This window comes from Gopherus flavomarginatus, chromosome 8 (genome assembly GCF_025201925.1).
Source record: "Gopherus flavomarginatus isolate rGopFla2 chromosome 8, rGopFla2.mat.asm, whole genome shotgun sequence".
NCBI classification, from domain to species: domain Eukaryota; kingdom Metazoa; phylum Chordata; order Testudines; family Testudinidae; genus Gopherus; species Gopherus flavomarginatus.
In genome coordinates this window covers 101406002-101424412 of record NC_066624.1, presented here as the reverse complement: position 1 = coordinate 101424412, position 18411 = coordinate 101406002, and the positions used below count along the sequence as shown (strand labels likewise).

At 39.0% G+C, this 18411-nt stretch overlaps 1 protein-coding gene across 4 annotated transcripts in view; it reads right to left on the bottom strand.

Moving 5' to 3' along the window:
- NAALADL2 (N-acetylated alpha-linked acidic dipeptidase like 2) overlaps positions 1 to 18411 on the bottom strand; it is a 1166543-nt gene that overhangs the window by 610827 nt on the left and 537305 nt on the right. For all 4 annotated transcript variants that reach the window (XM_050965896.1, XM_050965898.1, XM_050965899.1 and 1 more), the window contains exon 6: positions 13004 to 13123. In XM_050965896.1, the coding sequence (XP_050821853.1) occupies positions 13004 to 13123 (120 nt within the window). The remainder of the gene's footprint in view (positions 1 to 13003; positions 13124 to 18411) is intronic.

Sequence of the window (18411 nt, the reverse complement as noted above, 5' to 3'; positions counted from 1 at the left end):
CAACACAGAATAAGGAAACTTTTAGGGTTTGAAATACATGTGAAAAATTTCACTCTGCACACAAACTTGGCAGCCAGTTCTGTGAATTATTTAAGCAAGGTTTTGGACCAGATGCTGGCCCACGCTAGGCTCTCGGCTGTCACTCAACCCCCTTACTTCTGACCCCTAAGGTATACAGCAGTTTTTTGTTCATCTGATTTTGAATGGACTGAGGTTTGTTACCAGCTGTTACATTTCAGACCAGCCCAGGATAATACTGGGGGAAACAGTGTTAAGCCACCACCACCAGCACAAAACACTGCACACCTGGGTATTCCTTATTTGGATGGGGAAGGGGGAGCACTAGATCAAAACTGAACTGGGGTGGATTAATCAAGTCCCAACTAAAAAAACTACATCATTTTGTTAGTCCCCATCACCCTCCCTTTTGAATCTTTCACTCACTGACTCTGCTTTCTATCAGCGTATCCAGTTCAAGTTTCTTGTCCTAAACTTCAAGGTCCCTCAAAGTTCTTCACCCATCTCTCATTGTGTTGCTGTCACATTGCCCACTTCTGCCTCCATTCCATCAACGTCCCCAGCCACCAGAAGGCACTTGTTCACGTATCCCAGGAACGTCTTCGAACTTTCTTTCATGTCACCCTTAATGTATTGAACATTGTCCTTAGAATGACCCACAAGTCTGCTGCCCACCTCCACCTTCAAATCCTTTTCCAGGACCCACTTCTGCAGTGACAACTATAGAAATCAGTGAACTATGGCTAGGCTGAGAGAAAGCTGGGAAAATCTATAATATTAATAAACCAGACGTTATAAATATCAAATACAGTATTGCTAACTCTCAGCATTTAAAAATCATGCATCAAGCCTCAAAAACATCATAACATTGACTTGGGATTTTTAGAAGTAATAGATGCTGGGTTCTATTTAGTTGTCATCTGTTTTTGAGCCTCTAGGATTCATGTTTCCAACTCTTTCTCTGCAATGATAGGGGCTAGAAACTTTTTTTAATGAAATCTGAGATTCTCATATATCATATGTCTCCAGGAGCTGAGACTTGAAAGAAAAATACCTATTGATGTGAGACACGTGATAAAATTGTGAGAGTTGGCAACACGACTATATGTATACAAAAATGCACACATGAACAGATAGATAAATAGCATATATTTGATTTTCACAACCTACTACAGTCTTTGAAGTCTTTGGGCCATTAAGGTAAAGAAGGCAGCCTGGTTAATTCTAATAATTCACTTAGAAATGAGTATCTTGCATGCCTGCATGTTATCGTCACTTTGCAAGACCCTCTTCTCTTCCCCTGCCCATATCCAAGCCTGAGTCTTATGAGACCCAGTGGAAAGAAAGGAGGAGGAAATTTATGTCCAAGGAGGTCCCTAAAATAACTTCAAAGAAAATAAAGCTCAGGACCCTGAGCAGGGACACCCAATTTACTCACTGCAGCATTTAATCATGCTGCCACTCACACATACAACATAAACCGCCCTTCACATGAGGATGCCAGATATAGCCATTTGCAAACAACCCAAAAGCAATCAAAAACATTTCAAATGAGATTATGAGTGGTAACATGCAAACAGGTCATCTTGAGAGCTGAAACTTAGCTAAAGAGACAAAGGGACAAACATTCCAGGAAACCTGCATATACAAAAATATACAAATGCAACCAATATAGAAAAATAAAATAAAACACACAGATTTGCACATGCAAAAGAATTAATCATTGTGTGTGAAAACGAGGAGGTTTTCACAGGTACTATAGGTTTATGGTACTACAGGTTCAAAAGCATTTTACATTTCAACATTTTTGGCTCTCAATCTCTCCCAATTAATCTAATCTGCAATGTATGCACATGCCATAGAAAAGGAACAAAGTACATCTAAATACGCCTCCCTGGACTGAACATTTTGCTGTTTTTATCTTATCTGGCTCCTATTTACTATGGTATTAGTTTCTGCAGCAGCATCCACAGGCTTTGATGCCTTACGCTATCACCCCTGCAATGCCATTTTCCTTGGCCAAGGCAAAGGATGTCCTTCAAAGACTCCTTCCTCTGCAGCAAAGTTTATACTAATGTGCAAATATGGTACTCAGACAATTTCTTAAGTATGGTATGACAAACAGGATGAAAGATACACTATTATCACAGCTACAAGTAGGTTCTTAGCACATCTGTCCATTAAGGTAGGGTATGTAATTTTCTTCTTTTATTCCAGATGCCTTCCATGCATTTCATTTTTAAGGTTCTTGTGCACTGTCTCAATGAAGAAGTACCTTATATTGCAAAGCACAATGAGAGCCAATAAAGTCTCTGTAAACTTCAAAATTTATCTGATGTCAAAAGTGGCAGGTCTAATGCATCAACTAAGTCGCTGGAAGTTAATTTGACGTTAAAATTAAAACATGGTTATTAAAGGAGAGAAAGATCTACAGTAGTCAGATGCACTGAGCTAATTAATCTCTGATCTGTCATAAAGATTCCTTAAAACTGAAATTCTAGCATCATCTGAATCAGCAGATTTGGACTCACCTGGCAACCCACATAGTTCACCGTATGATAAACAGGAGTAGGACAAGGTTAAGTGGATTACATTTTATCTTTTCTCCTTCGAGATCCTGGTAGGAATCCAGTCTGAAATTAGTTTGTTAGGTCAATTCCCCAATGGACAGTTTATATCATAAAAATATCCCATAACTGAATACTGCTATAAAAGGCAACACAATCAGTTTCTACTCTGGGGAAATTCAAGATTGATTTAGAAGTGAAAAATACGTCTCTTTCTCACGGAAAGGGTGTTCTTTCTAGGTCATGTTGAGCTCATTTGTGAGGCTGTGTGGGGAGTTTCTTATAATGCCGGCATAATAACCTGTGGTAGAATGTCATAAATAAAAGGCTCAATTGTCGGTGCAGATGTTCCTATAACCTTCACAAAATGCAAACTCTCTCTCCTCTAATTTAAACCACTGCATGCTGTACTGGTAAATCTCTGTCGCTGCACTTAATGTCTATTTTCAATTACAAAGCCAGGATTATCATTATTAGGAATTATGTTTCTCTGCCTTTATTTTTTAAAATCTTTGGCCTAAAATGTAGATTTCTTGTGGTTGTATTTTTAAGATTTAAGGTCATGGGGATTCAGGAGATACTCATGAAAAGATACTGGCTAGTGACTTTTACTTCAAAATATTCCCCAAGAATATTAGCCTAAATTTGCATTGATTCTTGTGTTCTTTCTCAGTGAAGTTAGGAGACAGATCTTTTCTAGTATAAGTATCTTTGGGTGAAACTATGTATCAAAAATGTTCACATCCTTATCTAATCAGGGGAAAATAGCATGTTACTTTTCTGACCAATCACCACTAATCACCACAGCTTAAATTTCGAATTTGGAAAATCAGTTGCTTACAGCAAATTGCTCATGATCAACTCAGAGAAGCTTAAACATAATTTTAAAGAATGTGCAGAATATATTAGAGTAGCAAATACATTCAAGAAAACTGCAATCTATTTAAAGAGAGATACCATGAATAGAAAGGCAAGGCTAAATTTGTTGGATAAGTTGTGCTCTGTGAATTACTCACTCACATCTTGTGACAAGTAATAAAAGGCCCCAATTCTTTTCTGAAATACACATTCTTTTACAGTTACTGAACATGCAAATTGTAGAGGAATTTTTGTGTGTGCAAAAAATGTAGTTTACTGCTTTCTCCAAGCAAAGTAAGTGAGACATTCCAATTTATCACTGCTGCAGCAATTACATTTGTTACCCACAGTAGGCTCAATCCTGCTCCTATTGAAACCACTTTAGAGCACTGACTTCAGTGGGAATAGAAGCAGGCCCCAAAGGCCAATGGTGAAATTCCTACTTTAGGGGGACCAGGATTTCACCCCGTACTCCACTGTGTGGAATGGAAGGAAGGCAGCAAAAGGTGTAGAACACCTTAAGCAGCCTGCTACCACACATTCTGACCCAGAGACCAAAGAAGCTCCTCCATGCAAAAATCATTTGGTGGGAGGCTCCAGGAAAGGTCAACAACTGCATTGCATCAATTCCCCTGAAAAATGGGAAATATCTGTGTAGAATGATACTGACCAATCGGTAATGTTGTATATACGTTTCCTCTCCGGATTTAAGAACCCACCCTCAGGGTAATCCTCAAGTGAAGAGGCCATGAAAACATGAGCACTTCAGGAGCCATGTTACCATGAAGTGTGGGGGTTGGGGAAAGTATGGAGACAAAAGGCATCCTCAGGGATCACCTTGGTCTCCAACAGGTGTCTTAACATCCACGTGTATCTTGTGCTGCAGGATGAGGGAAGCAGATTCTATCCCCAATACAACTATTTGGAGGAAACTTAACCACTGAAAATTCATTGCATGTCTTAACCCTTACATGTTTTTTTGTGCATAAGGGGCAACCTAAACCTGAACATATTTCCTTGTGACTCAGGAAAACCAATTTTTCTTATACCCCTATTAGGCCACTTCCTCATTATTCAGCAATGTTTCCAAAATAAATCAGACACATAGGGAAAAAATGGGAAAAAATTATTACGTTTAAAAACAATATTTTTTTACAAGGGACAAGAAATAAAATCATCAGACTTTTCTGAGGATTTAATTAGTAATTTTTATTACTTATTAACTTTTAGTACTAGCAAGTCGAGGCTATTGTATGACTGCTGTATCGTTACTGCTAAAAACAGTTAACTACTGTTCCTTTACTATACCTGCTGTGTTGCTGGCACTCGCTTTAAATCCCACTGTAATCAGTGGAAGGTTAGTGCACACTTGGGTAGGTTCATTCTACTTCAATGAATCTAGAATGTTTGGAATCAGTCAGTGGTTAATATAATACAGAAATCTTGTCAACTCCAGTGAGCTATCAGACATACAAAAACCTGTGAGGCAATTCTTATTACATATATAGCAACATTTCCCAGTTACAAATTCTTCTTGTCCAACACAGAATGTAGACCTTGTGAAAGAGTGCTGAAAGCAAGCAGCTGACCCAGCACTCTGGTCACTTAGGCTCAGTTTCACCCCAGAGAAACCCTGATTGAGGGACCAAAAACTTAATTACCTAATCAGACTATGGGCAAATGAGCTAAGGGGCTAATGATCCCATCAGCTGAGAACGCAGTTAAAAAGCTCAAGAAGGAAGTACAGAAGAGAGGGGCTAGTAGAACCTAGGGGAAGCTAGGTCTCTGACTGGTGAGATTGCTTCTGCTTCCTCTCCCTGGAGAAAGGGCTGGAGATTGAATGACATTGTGGGTAGAAGTGTTGCACAGGGATTGTGATGGTGGCTTGGTGGAAGTAACAGAAATAAAAACTTTCAGAGGTGGTGACAATCAAAAGGTATCCAAGACTGCTTGTGAGGAACTCCAGGGCATGAAAGGAGCATCCCCAGTTACAGGCTCTGATTTAGTGACATACTTAAACACTTGCCTCAACTTAAGCACCTGCGTATTGACTACTAAGTCAATAAGATTACTAAAATGGTTTCAAATAGTTGCATGCTACAGAACCATGCTGAATTAAGCATTTAGTGATATCACTTTGAGGAACAAGTAGCTAGCCTCACCCGGAAAGAAATATGTTCATAAAATGCAGCTACAGTAGGCCTTAAGATACGACTATAGGTGTGAATTTTGTAAATTTGCTAAGGTATCAGATTTTAAAACTGAAATTTAACAAACTAGATTTGCCAATCTGATGAGTATTATAGCCAATATTAGAATGGAATCTAATACGATAACACCTTCTCTATTGAATTCAGGAAGCAACAGCCTACTAATTTAACACTAGGTTCTTTCCAGGTCAACTTTTATCTTGAACAGCATTTCTTACATCAGGACACTCAGCAGAAATGCTAAGTTCCTGTTCTGTTAGTGCGCCATGCAGTGGCAATGTATTCCATACTACGCAATATGGACACAGAAGATCTGTCCTTGCAGGCCTTGTTGCCATGAGGATCACGCTGAAAGTGTGGCTAGTGGGCTTTTATGAAGAACAAAAGGACGAAAACTTCATTCTGGAGAGGAGTAGAATCTCACCCCTTTCCAGTATCATTCAATATCTTATCAGCTATATGGTTTTGAAAGCCCTGGATTACATATACATGCAGCTAAGAATTTATTTCATCAGCTGTGCTATACTTCAAAGCAATTTCCTCACAGCGTAGCCATTTCACTTGACTTTGCTTCATTTATCAGGAGTTGGCATATAGACAGTAGATTGGATGCTTGAATTTACTACTCATTTACTTTTTAAAAGCTTGGTAAATAGAAAATTATGTCTGGATTCCACACCTCCAAAATCTGCATAAAGCCTCAGAACCCTCCAGAATCAAGTTTTAGTATTTGAGGCATCCTCCAATTTTGAATAGATGCCAAATACATTTTTATTCAGTGTAGCCCTTAGCAGATATAATACATTGTCAGAGGTGGAGAAGGAGGTCACCCATCTTTTAGAAAATAGTGATTCTTAACATGAACAGGAATAATTTTTCAAATGTGCAATTAAACAACTAATTAAGCATACAAATACATAGAACTATTTTCTTAAGTGAAAATTAAGTACTGATTGATATTGAAAATAACTCACTATTTACCTACCCATGGCTCACTCAGAACTCAGGGTACACTCCTGCAGAGAGAGGTTCTGGGCACTCAGTAGCGATCCAGTGGCACCAATTTGGGTCAGGCTTTCCGTTTGGAGCCCAACTACCCATGCAAAACAGTACCAGGTTTTCAAAACATTCAGGGAAAAACTGTTGCATCAGAACTGCAGTAGTCAATATCTTCTTTTGCTCATTAACTTATACATTCCCTCCTTTGCCATTCTAATAACTTGTTTCTCCCTCCATTTAAACAACCCCCAGATTCTGAAACCAAAGAGGAAGTAAGCAGCAAATGATAGTAGATTTTTATTGATGAAACCAAAATGATGATTTTTTTCTACAATTCCATTTCCAACTCCTGCCAGATATTAACTGCATGTGTCAAGACCAAGACCAAGCCTTCAGAATATTGTACTTGCTCCTTCACAAGAATCTTTCCCCTCCCCCATGAATCTTTTGCCATTTGGGCCTTTCTCTTCTCATTTATTTCCATACATTTGATCAATAGGATTAAATGTAGGAAGATCTGTTAGCCACTTCATATTTATCTGGACTGATAGGGAAAGATTCACATATGCAGCTGAGTTGATTATAAGGGGGAATAGCATGTTGTTCCACCTGGGTCTATAGCTCCAACTCATGGACTCACATGATCATATTCATCTATTGGGAGGAGATGGGTTTTGTATTTTGCTGGGATGGGAGTGGACATAATGTTTCTAGCCCAACTGCATGTGAAGAAAACCTTGAAAATATGATCCAAGCATGGTCCTCCTAAAACAGGGTGAGATGGTCCTGTGAGATGGGAGGCCCCACCGGCACAAAGAGAAATGGTATTGGATCCCCACTAGACCAGTCCATGCCCCAGCTATCTCAAGGAGGGGCAGAACCATGTCAGAGAGAAGGGGTCACAAGGATGTGTCTAGGGCTTCAGATTACCTTAATCAACCCTAGGGGCATGGCTGACATTCTGACCCATTAAACTGATGTGATGTAGGACTATCTCCCATTCAAAGAATAAGAGAGTAATTGTTATAATCCAAAACTGGGGGAACAAGGCAGAGTGATAATGTGTGCTTCTTATAACCCTGTCTTAAGTGTGACACACTTTTCTCCATAATCCTTACATACACAGGCTGGGATTTTCAAAGGGCATAGGGAAGAAATTCTCCCAAATCCCACTTTTGCCCCCCCCACTTGCTCCACTTCTGCCCCGAGACCCCGCCCCTGCCCTGCTGCTTCTCCAAGTCTCCGCCCTGCCCCACTCCATGCTCCCACCCTCCATCACTCACTCTCATCCACCCTCACTCACTTGCTCATTTTCACTGCGCTGAGGCAGGGGATGTGCGGGAGAGGGAGACAGCTCTGGCTGGGGGGCCAGGCTCCGGGGTGGAGCCACAAATGAGGGGTTCAGGGTGTGGGATGGGGCTCCAGGCTGGGGCACAGGGTTGGAGTGAGGGAGAGGGTGAGGGTTCTGAGGTGGGGCCAGGGATGAGGGCGCAGGAGCGGGCTCCAGGCTAGGGGTGGAACTGAGGGTTTCAGAGTATGGGAGGGTGCTCTGGGCTGGGGCAGAGGAATGGGGTGCAGGAGGGGGTATTGGCTCTAGGATGGGGGTGTGGGTTCTGGCCTAGGGCCAGAAATGAGGGGCTCAGGGTACCTGGCAGCCCAATTCCTCCGGAGTGGCAACAACGCATTCAAATGTCTCCCCTATCAACTTTCAGTGGTATTTCCTGTACTTACTCCCATTCAAGCTAAGTAGAAAAATATCTAGTGTCCCAACTCAGAGATTTTAGAATGCTATTTTCTCAATTACATTGTGCTAACCATAAAAGTGGGGAGGGGCAGGAGAGACAAACAAATAATGTTTTCTAAAAATTGATATTAACATAATGTACTGAAGTTTAAAATTATGACATTTCCCAGTGTAATTATTAAAAATGGGCATTTTTTGAAAACACAAAGAATTTTTAATATTTACTGTCAAATAAAACCTAATTCATAAGTGCAACCCACTAACCTTTGCATAAATGCACATTTCCAAAAACTTTATAACAGTTAAAAAGCAATTATGTTACTATTTATGAAGACAGTAAATTATTAAAATAAATATAGATATTTCTGCATTAAAATAACATTTCATGTAATGTATTTTTTTAACTATGTTAAACTGTGAACATTTTTAAGCTAGAGTGGTTGGGTCCTCGAGGTTATTAAACGTTAATTTAGGACTGAAGTTATGCTTTATATTGAATCCCAATTCCAAATGATTAAATCATGATTGGTATCTATGAGATTCCTGAGAAAGTGAATCAGGCCTTTAGTGCTTCTGAAACAAGAAATAAGTTTACATGTTATGATTACTGTCTCATTCTCACCTGTCCTAGAGGACAAGATTGCTGCTTGTTTTATGTGTCCAGGTCGGTTGAAACAGGGGGTATATACATTACATGGACTATGCACCTTGAACTTCACACCACTGTGGGGAGAGCAGGACTGCTACTACCCTCCTGTCTCGGTCTATAGGGAGTGCTCAGAATCTCTCCCCACCCACCACTTCCAAATGCACCCAACAGGGCATAGTGAGTTTGTGCAGAGGGCAAGTAATCTGCTACTATTGCAGTAAGGGAATAAACAGGAAACGAACTGTGATTCAGAGTCACAATTCATTCCCAGAAGCAGGGCAGCTATGCCAGCCCTTTACTTAGGGCAGATTGTGAAAACATAAACTGCATTTATCTTTTTGTCATCTTGCATTTTATAGCATCAGATTAGGAAATTTCTATCTTTGAACTGAATAGATGAGTCTGAATGCTGTCTCTTGAGTAGGTACTTTTAATCACGAATTGGTTTATTAGTCACCTATAGTGAAATTCATCACCTTTACTCTATAGTGAAATTCATCACCATTCCTCACATAAAGATCAAGTGACCCAGCTTATGGATTTCTATATCTATGGGAGACGGAGGGTAGATTTAACAGGAGGGTCAAAGTTCAACAACACAGCTCCTCTACAGCCACGACTCCAGCTGCATCCCCCATTCTGAATCCAAACAAAATGTAGGACCTGATTCTGCAAACGTTACTCGTACTGAGTGGCCTTTACTCATGTGAGTAGTCACACTGAAGTCAATGGACATCTACAGAATCCGGCCCAAGGTAAGTGTCATAGTTCTTTCCTTTTTCCTTCTGCCCCAGGCTTCCCATCCCGTAAACTGTCTTCAATAGACCCATATAAGATACTAAAGATGGGATCAAACCAAAAGACTCTATTCAAACACCCCAAAAAGGGTTGAGAATTTGATCACAAATGCAAATTTTGCAGTCTGCCAAATCTCTATAATGGACCAAACAAACTCTGGATCTTAATTTTGTAGTTGGCCAGAACTGCATAAATCAGTGCCATGGGAAGAATAAAAACTGCATATCCAAAGACCTAGAACGCTGAAGGCTTCAAAAATCCAGATCTATATCCATATTTTACAAGTTCTATATAAATTGTCACCGGGTGCGTATCTGAATGAACAACTGTTTTCCACACACACAAGTTGCTTTTTGCTGAGTATGATCTATAAAACCAAGGAAATGTGCTTCTTGTGAACTCAGGCCTAGCTTTGCTAGTAGTAAAAATGTACTGTGGTCTTTTGGACTTTCTCCAGTGGACTCAATAAGGAGAGAGAGAAAGAGGAGGCAAAAAAAAAAGAAAAAAAACCAATATGGGCGGGATATGAAGGACAAAGAAACGATAGAGGAGATTGCAATAAAGAGATACAGAGACAAATGGATTGACAAAGTAAAGAGGGGGGGATTAAAAAGTAAGGGGACAATTGTAAACTACAGGACAAGGATGATGTCTCTGCATATACCTGCCGTGGTAGCACCCCACTTTTGATTAGGACCTTTGGACGCTACTGTAATATAAATATAATAGTTTTAATATAATCATGAGGGATTAAAGTTCATTAAATAAGGTAAATGTGAGTTAAATACAAAATTTAGGATGAAAAACAGGAAATAAGATATTATAATTACAGCTTCGCTTGGAATCAACTTTCTGTTTTAACATGCTGTAAAACAAAGTCCGTGGAAGAAAGAGAAGGAAAAATAGGCAAGGAGAAGGGGAGGGTCTGGACAAACAGAAATGGAAGACTCAGTAAGTACGTAAACACAAACAGAATGGAGAACAGTTTTAAAAAATTCAGGGGTAAAATCCAGGTTCTACTGAAATCAATGCGAATTTTGCCAGGGATTTTAATGGGCCAGGATTTCACCACAGTAACATAACAAGAATGGTTAGCCCCACGTGTTTTTTTATTTAGAAATATTCCATAGCAAAGATTAATCTCTTTCATATATTTTTCCACTACTTTAACAGAGAATACAATTACTTCAAAGCCAAGTAGGACTCGTCTCAATCTGTGTCCTAAAAATGAGGGCTTGGGACCAAGAAAGAAGAAATATTAAGGGAGGGCAAATCTTTCCACATATTGGCTTTAGTTCCCAGGCAGACGAGAAAGGCGGGTATTTTAGACTTCAGTAGGACTTCCTGACATGTTTAAAGTCCAGAATGTATAAGTATTAGCAGGATCAGAACTTTAAACCTTAACAAATCCTCTTTGTAGGTGATGTATATAGTGGCATTACCCTTTTTGTATTGCAAACTTTGCTTCTTATTCAAGACTGTACTAAACAAACCCTGATTGCAATTTCATTGTTACTGGCATTTAACAATGAAATGCAGCATAAGATCTATGCGTGAGGCTGCTGCACATGTCAAATTCTGACAATGATTACTGACCTTTCATGTATATAATGAGATCGGCTCTAAATAATTTAGATAAATAACTGAAATTATTCTGTTGAAAATGGCATTTTCATTGCGACAAAGATTGTTTCTATTCAAAAAATATTAAGCAGCTATTTTATGAACCAGTGTCCTGGTCTTCATTGTGATTTCCGTGGCCAGTGGAGCAGCTCTGGATTCTTTTAATTATAAAATCTGGAGATACTGGTTTTTATAATTGCTTCTGTGAATTGGGCATGAAATGTCTTGTTTAATTATTTACTAAGCCAGCAGAGTGTTTTGAAATACCAAACTAATGTAATTCTTATTTATAAAATATTCACAATAAAAATAGGGTTTTTAACATCAAAAATATAAGCCAATTTTTATATAATATTTGGATCCAAGTTGAGTCTCAGATGAAAATGAACAAACATGTTTAATCTCTGTGCTCTCCACCAATATCAGAGATGGAAGGAAGCAAACACACACACACACAAACACACACACACACACACATACAGCTAGACAGCAAGAAAGGAGGGAAAACAGAAACTACACAATATGCTCGTTCTGAGCTGGCAGTCGGCCTTTTATATGTCTCTTTAAAATGTCTTTCGGGTTGTCCGCTATATCAGAGGATGTGGCTGGCCTGCAGTGAAAGTGGAGAGCTAAAGTAAAGTACAGATGCTTTAGGCAGCATGCCCTCACACATTTTATGGCAGAAAACTCCATAAAAGTTAATGATGTTTTCCTCTCTACAGTTCTTCCCTCCCTCAGAGGTAGTAAGAATGGGAAGGAGAGCTACGAAGCCAATGGCAGCATTGCCACTCAGCCAGCTTGGGTATGTATAGCATATACAATTAAACCAGGTTAAAGCAAACAATTGTGAAGACCAAGAACTGTCTCATTTGCAGCCTGCCTGATAGGCCCCATCTGTTTATTCCTCCTGTGCTGTATTTTTATTGAGGATCACTTCACAATTTCAGTGTCTGTAGAGCACAGACATAGCAAGTTAAGCAGCTCTGGATTTTGAAGGTAGCCCAGCGGGCTTGGGAAGATCCTCAAAAGCCTGAGGTTAAGCAGGCACACCTCAAGGCATGTTTAAGCCTCAGCTTCACCTCAGCTTCACCTCAGGGCATGTTTAAGCCTCCAGCAGGCCAAGTACTAGTTATGATGTCTGAGTCAGAGATTTCAGTCTAAGACGACATGCAAATTTCAGACAGACAAGGCTCCAGCTACCCCTGCTCTCAGCCGCTTCTTTTCTTGGACTCATTCCCTCTCTCTCCTACAGATTCCTTCTCTAGCTGTAAGATTTACACCACCAAGGGAAAATATGGCACTATCAACAGGCAGCCTCTGATTCTGCATTATACAGTTCAATAAAACAGATGGCATATCAAAACTGGAACTAAGCAAATGCCGCAGACACTTGCAAGAAAGAGTTAAGGAGTCTATTAAATGCCAACAAATACTGGCCTGCTGCGAGAGAAATGGCAACACAAGGCCCCATTTTAGTATCTGGAAATGAACAACAAAAGAAATTACTCAGATAAAGTACATCAGACATGTAACTAACCTTATAGAGTAAAGGTGATTTTCCTAGCTTCAGAAGTGCGATTTTATTGGTCACATGTGTCATGGCTTGAATCAGGACTAAATCTTCTACAGTTCCATACTGCACATCAATGACTTCCGCCTGTAAACAGAAAAGGTAATTAAGGCTCTACTGTTAGCTATTTACCATTAATGCTTGTCCATGGTGCATTAGTCAGCACAAGGGGGAAGTAAATTCTACTGGACATCAGCATGTTGCGCACTGACTGGTCCGTGTGGACCCTGCTACTGTGCTCTAAAAGTTCCCTAGTGCAGAGTAATGTCCTGCATTAGGGAACTTGCAGCGTCCAACATGCTAGTGTGCAATAGAATTCACACCCCTTTAGTGAGAATTGACACACAGTGTAAACAAGAATTCAGTGTGCTCTTGCCACTGAAACAAAATTACCTGTAGAGCAACAAATTGCTCAATCAAAGTTCTATGATTAACTTATCTCTATTTCCCAATCATCTTTAAAAACTCCAAAGAGCTTGAGAATTAAACATGACTGTTAAATACACTCCTTTCCACAGTTTTCCACCACAATCATTGGCTGTGATTTAAGGGGCCCAACAATGTTCACCTCTGATAGTGATTTGGCAATGATTCCTGTAATCTAAGTTCATTAATGTAAATATAACATTCCATGCTCTACATACTCACTGTAGCTGTAGGATCCAAAATCAACAGAATTATGCAGATGCAACCAGAACTGAGAAATCTGCTAATTCATTTTTGTGATTTTTTGAAGTGAAATCACAGATTCATATAATATTTCAAATAAGCGAAAAATTATTATATTAGTCACTCAGGACAATAGCCTAATTCCCTCGAGTCTGCCACATTTGTCTTGTGAGATATGGTTCATATGGCTCTTGAGCTCTCTATGTATAGTATTAAAAACCCTGTTTCTAATTATCTATCCATCATCCAGGCATTTATGATGAGATTATCACTGTAGTATTTGAATGACTGCCTCTGAAATTCTGCCATTAAGAAATGGACTTCAAAAAAATTTTCGGACTTCCCATGTATGTGTTAGCCAGCCCATGTGGCGTCTATAATTCCTTATTGAGCTACTGCATAAAGACACTGTGAAGCCTTACTAAATACAGTTTGTAGAGGGCTATATAAGTCAAAATGTTATTAAAGCCAAGCACTAGGAGGGGTGGAAAAATAACTCACAAATTCTTTTTTTTATACTGGAGGATTTCTTTTCTCCCTTCTCTCATAATTCAAAAATGACAAAAGAGATTTCGCTCATTGTTTCCACACAAATTCACCTTTGGGCAGAAAGGAAGCATGGAGGAATGTCAGCCTCATGTTGTCATTTTGGAATATTGTCTAAATATTGATTTTGTCAGGATTAGGGATATAATATACACTGTGACCACCGCACAGAAATACTTTACCAAGAAATCAATCATACAAACAGCTACAAATCAGGGCAGGTACAAGAACATTCTTTCAGTGTAATAATAATTAAAAATAATAATAATTAATAACAACCACCACATACCTCTCAGGGAAACTGAATAAAATCAAAAGAATTTATCAAAGTAAGATTCAAATAATCCATAGAGGAACTGTACAGTACAAAAAGGGCTTACTCCATAGTAAGCAAATTTTGAGCAGTTGTAAACCTTAACTCTAGTAAATTTAAAGGCCAAATTTTTTAAATGTAGACATCTAAACAAATTTATTTTTAGAAGCTGATTGTGGATGCTAAGCACCTTTGAAAATCAGGCTATTTAGCTGGATGCCTAAATATATATGGAGTTAGGTGCCTAATTTTAGGCACTCATATCTGAAAAATTTGACTGAAATCTCTCTCTCAAAGTCTGAGTTGAACTGGTAAGAAACCCATGTCTTGAAGTCCCTTTGTTCTTGAGTTTACTCTTCACTAAATTTTCAGGATAACAAGTTTCTTTCTAAGATGGAAGCACAGGGATTGCTGGGATGTGAAGCAATGCATCACGGGGCATTGGGACTGGACCCAGGATGCCCTGCGACCCCCTCCACCTTCCCACAAGTCTTAGCAGCAAAAGAGAAAGAAGTGCTGTGTGGGGCAGCTGCACAGAGAGCACAGCTCCAAATACTGCTGCAAGTGCTGCAAGTGTGAACATGCTATTGCACAGGCAGCTGTCAGTGTGAACACACAATGGTTTTCCTTCTGTGCTCTGTGCGCGGCGCTGTAACTGCTGGCGCTGTAATTTCGCCAATGTAGACGAGTGCCCTAAATATGCCATGTATAGTGAGTGCTGCCAAAAGCATGATCCTGATGTGTCATGCAATGTAATAAAATGCTTCAGCAACAGGAAGACATTACCTTTAAAAATCAAATACTGAAATGCAAGGGCAGAAAATCTTATAGTTTACACAGGTGATTTTTAAAAATGTGTTGTTTCTAATGTCTACAGAGCATGAGAACTGCTTACTAAGAAAACACAAATGGGAGCTATAGTTCAGATAAAATTTAAAGTACATTATTGGTGTTGTGAAGATGTTATTTGAGAGAGATGACAACAGCACAGTTCATGAGGTTTTAAAGATAGTGGAAAATATTTCATGTTTTTACCTACACAGATAGTGCCAACTAAAAAATCTTGCAGAAGGAACATGAGCATAAACCACCCCTGACAACTGAGAACAAAGAATTCACTAATGTACTGTATGGAAGTTTACACAAAATTTTACATCATTCTATAGCTCCCAATTTTTCTTTCACAAAGTGCCCTTGGAAAATACATATTATAAACAATAATTACTTGGAGTCTCAAAAGCCAGAATGGTTTGAGAGGTTATAATAAAAATATATATGCTGCATTCTGAGGAGGCCTCTGATCTAGTTCCTTTGTGAAATGTGCCTTTTCCACTTATCCTCAAGCAAACTGAAAATCACAGATTTCACCGCTCAGATGGAAAAAACCACATCGAATTTTCTCCAGGCACAAATCCGTATACAAAAATATAATAGGGTAAATTGTCAATCCATTTGCTTCCGCAATGTGCTTTTGTGAAAATGAGGTGCTCATTTATATTCATAAGAATGGCCCTATGTCAGACCAAAGGTCCATTAGCCCAGTATCCTGTCTTCCGAAAGTGGCCAGTGCCAGGTGCCCCAGAGGGAATGAAAAGAACAGGGAATTATCAAGTGATCCTTCCCCTGTCGCTCATTCCCAGCTTCTGGCAAACAGAGGCTAGGGACACCATTGCTGCCCATCCTGGCTAAAAGCCACTGATGGACCTATCCTCTGTGAATTTATCTAGTTCTTTTTTGAACTCTGTTATGGTCTTGGCCTTCACAACATCCTCTAGCAAGGAGTTCCACAGGTTGACTGTGCGTTGTGTGAATAAATACTTCCTTTTATTTGTTTTAAACCTGCTACCTGTTAATTTCATTTGGTGACCCCCTAGTTCTTGTGTTATACGAAGTAATAACAATACTTCCTTATCTACTTTCTCTACACAGTCATGATTTTATAGACCTCAATCATATCTCCCCTTAGCCATCTCTTTTCCAAGTTGAAAAGTCCCACTTTTATTAATCTCTCCTCATACAGAAGCTGTTTCATACCCCTAATCACAGTTGTTGTCCTTTTCTGACCCTTTTCCAATTCCAATATATCTTTTTTTGAGATGAGGCAACCACATCTGCACACAGTATTCAAGATGTGAGTGTACCATGGATTTATATAGCGGCAACATGATATTTTTTGTCCTATTATCTATCCCTTTCTTAATTATTCCCAGCATTCTGTTCACTTTTTTTGGCTGCCACTGCACATTGAGTAGATGTTTTCAGAGAACTATCCACAATAACACCAAGATCTCTTTCTTGATTGGTAGCAGCTAATTTAGAGCCCATCATTTTATATGTATAGTTAAGATTATGCTTTCCAATGTGCATTACTTTGCATTTATCAACATTAAATTTCATCCGCCATTTTGTTGCCCAGTCACCCGGTTTTGAGATATCCTTTTGTAGCTCTTCGCAGTCTGCCTGGGCCTTAACTATCTTTATTTAAGATACCTCTATTCAAGATGTCTCTGCTTGTATCATTCCTACTAAGTACTCCTAGTTAGGCCTTCCCACCTCTCACTTTCCTTTGTATAAAAGAACTATAAGTGTGCACAGCTAGCGATTTGCACACTTCCTGCTTCACAAGTTATGAACTAACTTCCTGGTGAATATTGTATCTTGATCTAAGACACTATATACTGTGCTTTTCTAAGTCAATACATGATCTCGGCAGGAACTAATTCATTGAAAAGTCTTACAAAATATGATTTACTAGGTACCAAGATGGTGCTCACTGCTGTGTATAATACTAAGGAATACATGATTTTTTTGCTGTAAGGAGTTTATAATGTAAATTAAAGGCAGGATCAAGAGCTCAAGTTAATTAACTATTCTCATGAAAAAACTCCACGTATAAAGGGTGGAGTCCACTTAAGAAAGAACAGTTGTTAGGTATAATATATGTTAAGGCATGGGAATTGGTAATTATAAAAAGGTAATTTAATTACTTTTCTTCCACTTACAGGAACTGTGAAAGTTCATTATATTAAGGGTTCTTCTTATGTGAGTGGATCACCCAGGGCTTCTGTAAGTATCTTGATTCTAGGAATACTCATGCCCCCTGCATTTCCCTATAATTTCAAACTGTTTCTCTTGCTGTCAGTTCTCTGATATCTCATTTCACCTTTTGAGGGATATGGGTAAACCAAATGCACTTGGTCTACTAACCTGAAGCACCAAATCTGAGTGCCAAAGTAAGATGTCATATGTAGTCAATGGGTGCCCTTAAAAGATATTACTAAAAGTTTGTATAACAAAACCTCAGTGGGGCAAATGACAACACTGCCCTAAAATCTAGTATTGAAGTTACCAAGCGCTGAAAAGAAACATGTGTTACGTAAAACCATACAACAAAAATTCAACTACTGCTATTAAGGAAATTACTAATCAAGAGAGTTAGTAACGAGTCCATATGGTAGTACATTTCAGAAACCCATAGATGAACATTGGTGCATTTGGTGTAACCATGCAATACCCATTGACTCCAGTAGAGGTTTTTATGAGGGAAGAGCTTTGTCCCTGGGGAAAAAAAAAGTAATTATTTTTATTGATTTTCATAACAAAGAAACAATAAAATGGTTAATGAGGTAATTTGCAGCTTGTAAATGTTTCTAAATGCTTCACAGGACTCCCAATAGAGTTGTGGAATTATACCACTGGTAAAAGCTGATTTAACAGAGATCTCTCATTAAATACATTGTAACATCATAGAGTCAGGATCAGTCATTTAGATTTGTAGTGTTTAGCACAATGGGATTCAGGCTAGTGGAAACCTTTAAGTGCTAGTTAATCTAAATTATAAACTATA